At 40.5% G+C, this 2955-nt stretch overlaps 1 protein-coding gene across 1 annotated transcript; it reads left to right on the plus strand.

Annotated features, from left to right (window-relative positions):
• The first annotated feature begins 1454 nt into the window (after positions 1–1454).
• On the plus strand, positions 1455–2306 carry LOC103696160. The gene has a single exon (XM_008777698.4). The coding sequence runs from the start codon at positions 1519–1521 to the stop codon at positions 2155–2157; it is 639 nt and encodes a 212-aa protein (XP_008775920.1). The 5' UTR covers positions 1455–1518; the 3' UTR covers positions 2158–2306.
• Positions 2307–2955: the final 649 nt, after the last annotated feature.

Here is a 2955-nt window from a genome sequence, read left to right on the forward strand (position 1 = left end):
ACTAGCAGCTAATACTTAGCGTGTCTTGGTCACCATGTGTATTTTGTGGGCTTGCGTGCATGGCCGAAGGGCTGGATATCAAAAGAACAACTAACGATGGTGCATATCCCTAACAAAAAGTCGGTGTACACAATAATAGAAGACCACGCAAGAAAAGTGCTATTGAGGGTCAATTGTTAACCATCATATCAAACATGGAGTTGTGTAGACAACAAGAAACTATACTAGGCTTTGCTAGACGAAAGAAAAATCCAAATTGGGCACCGCTCCCATGGATTGGAGACAAAAATTTATAACTAAATTGTTGAAAAAATATTTATTTGACATTTTATCAGTACAGTGTGGTACAGTATAAAATTTTTTTCGATATATACAGTACCAATATATTATTTATATAAAATATTAATACTGTACTGATATAGGATGCTTAGAAAAGTACTTTTGACATGTTTAGTTGATCATGGGAAAGTGACAAATTTACAAAATGCTTATGTTTGGTTGACCAATCATCCACTTTCCTGAGAAAGTTATATATAATTTCTATTATGCCCTTAATAAAAATTAGATCTTTAATGCCTTTTTAATACTTCTTTAATGCTGAATGGCCTTTTTGGAAAAAAATAAAAATGAAGTGATTCCGCCTTATGAGAAAGTAATTTTTCCATGTTTCTCATGGGAAAGACTTTCCTATGAAGAGCTCATTTGGTTCGCGGGGAAAAAAGGGAGGAAATTGTGGTCAATGGGAAAGTAATGAGATGCCTCTTGTTTGATTGTAATTTTCAAAGAAGAGAGATGGAAAAGTTGTAATCCCATGGAAATATGATTCCCACATTTCATGGGAAAGTATTTCCCATGAGGCGGAAATCACTCCATCTTTGTTTTTTTTCCAAAAAGGCCCTTCAGCATTAAAAAGGCACTAAAGACCTAATTTTTATTAAGGGTATAATAGGAATTACACATAACTTTCCTAAAAAAATGGATGGTCAACCAAACATAAGCACTCTGCAAATCTGTCACTTTTCTATGTTTAACCAAACATGCCAAAAGTACATTTCTAGGCATTCTCTTCCTATAAATCTTCTTCTCAGGAACCATATTTTTAGAAGGGAAAAAACTTCCCGCGAACCAAATGAGCCCGAAATGTGGAAATCATATTCCCATGAGAATACAACTATTCGGTCTCTCTCTTTTTAAAACTCTAATCAAACAAGTGGCATCTTTTTACTTTTCCGTTTGCCACACTTTTTTTTACATAATTATATAAAATATGGTACATTTCCGTACTGTTTGTTTTAAATTGGTACCGTAAATTATGATTGGAATCATTACGAGGAGAGGACAGAACACCCAGGTGCAACTAATTGTCAATTTGTTGTCAAGAGCAGAGAACGCTTATCTTCACCTTGGGTTCCGGCAACCGGAATTTTTTTCTCCAAAAATAAAAGGAAAAATATCCTAACCCCGCCTTATCTCCAGTTTTCCACTCCACGCCTGGAGCGCTCTTCCTAGACCCCAGCTATGGCTTCCGCGCTTCGATTCTTCCCCCTCCCAAACCCCCGCCCTTTCCATTCCCTCCCCTCGCGCCAAAAATCTCCCGCCACTGTCGCCATCCCTCGCTGCTCGTCCAATTCAAATCCCAACGGTAATCCTAACCCGACTCCAGAAGAGAACGACTCGATCCCCGAGCCGCCGTCCGTGGGCGGCGCCACCTCCTACGAGGTCCAGAAGCGGGTCAAGTCGGCGATCCTCCGGGACGGGCGCCGGCCGGCTAAGATCGAGCGGCCGGAGCCGCCCAACTTCGAGATTGGATGGAAGCGGACGAAGGAGATCAAAACGGAGAAGCCCAAGGGCTGGATGATCGCGGATTTTTTGGAGAAATTGGAGGGACTGATGGGGCGGCGGCAGTACGGGTCGGCGGAGCTTCTGGCGAAGGTCGGGGAGATCGTGGCGGAGCAGGCGCGGGAGGAGGCGGAGGTGCTGGTGGCCGGCGGCGAGGTGGAGGAGCGGCTGGTGACGGAGCTCTACCGGGTGCTAAAACTCATGGAGATGGACCTGGAGATGGTGAAGGCGGCCATCAAGGAAGAGACGCTCGCCCTGCGACTCGACCAAGCCCAGGCCCGCTGCCGCCAGGCCATCCTCGTCGCCCTCTCCTTCTGATCTTGGCCATCTTGTTCGAATTAATGCTCGTTAACACCAGTTTCTGGCTTATTACTACTCCAAATCATAATGTCAAAATTTTGTGCTACTTATGTTGAGAATTTATATATTGGGACTAAGATTGATGGGTAGCACGGCAGGATTGCACATATATTCTATTTTCTATAGGATAGCTAACATTAGCTTTATTTAAATTTTTAGAAAGGGTTTATGATTGGGTTTATATAATATGATTGCTTTATTTTATTTAATTATGTTATTTTTAGCATATTTATAGTCATAAATAATGCACTTTATACCCAGACTCAATTGTGAACTACTAAGGTCAAGTTTGATTTCATCTCTATTGCAAGATAAATAGCAAACTTTGATGCCGATAAATCCACAATATCAAGGCTGTGAGGTTTCGGATTGCTTCATGATTCAACAAAAAAGATGCAAAACAAACTGCAAGGAAATGCTCGTTTTTTGAAAGTTTTAACTTGTTTTCGATCGTTAACACGGAGGATTGAGTTAGGGCAGAAAGTGAATATGCATGTAGATCTCTATCTAGACGTATCTTCAGCAAAATTACAAAATCCAATGTTCTATTCAGAGCTCATGAGCTCGTAGATAGGCATGAGTAGAGTTGTTAGCTTTAGAAGGTTCTAGTAGGGATATAAGATTATAAAAGGTTAGACGAAGGTAGGGGTAAAAATGAATCGGATAATATTAATTTGGATCTATCTGAATATGAATATAGATTTGAGTATCTCAGCAATATTTATATTATTTTAAAAAAAACAGATATAAATATAG

The sequence above is a fragment of the Phoenix dactylifera genome, chromosome 4, assembly GCF_009389715.1.
Source record: "Phoenix dactylifera cultivar Barhee BC4 chromosome 4, palm_55x_up_171113_PBpolish2nd_filt_p, whole genome shotgun sequence".
NCBI classification, from domain to species: domain Eukaryota; kingdom Viridiplantae; phylum Streptophyta; class Magnoliopsida; order Arecales; family Arecaceae; genus Phoenix; species Phoenix dactylifera.

Excerpts from the sequence above, each read along its gene's own strand:
- LOC103696160 (XM_008777698.4), top strand. The coding sequence starts at position 1,519 with ATGGCTTCCGCGCTTCGATTCTTCCCCCTCCCAAACCCCCGCCCTTTC.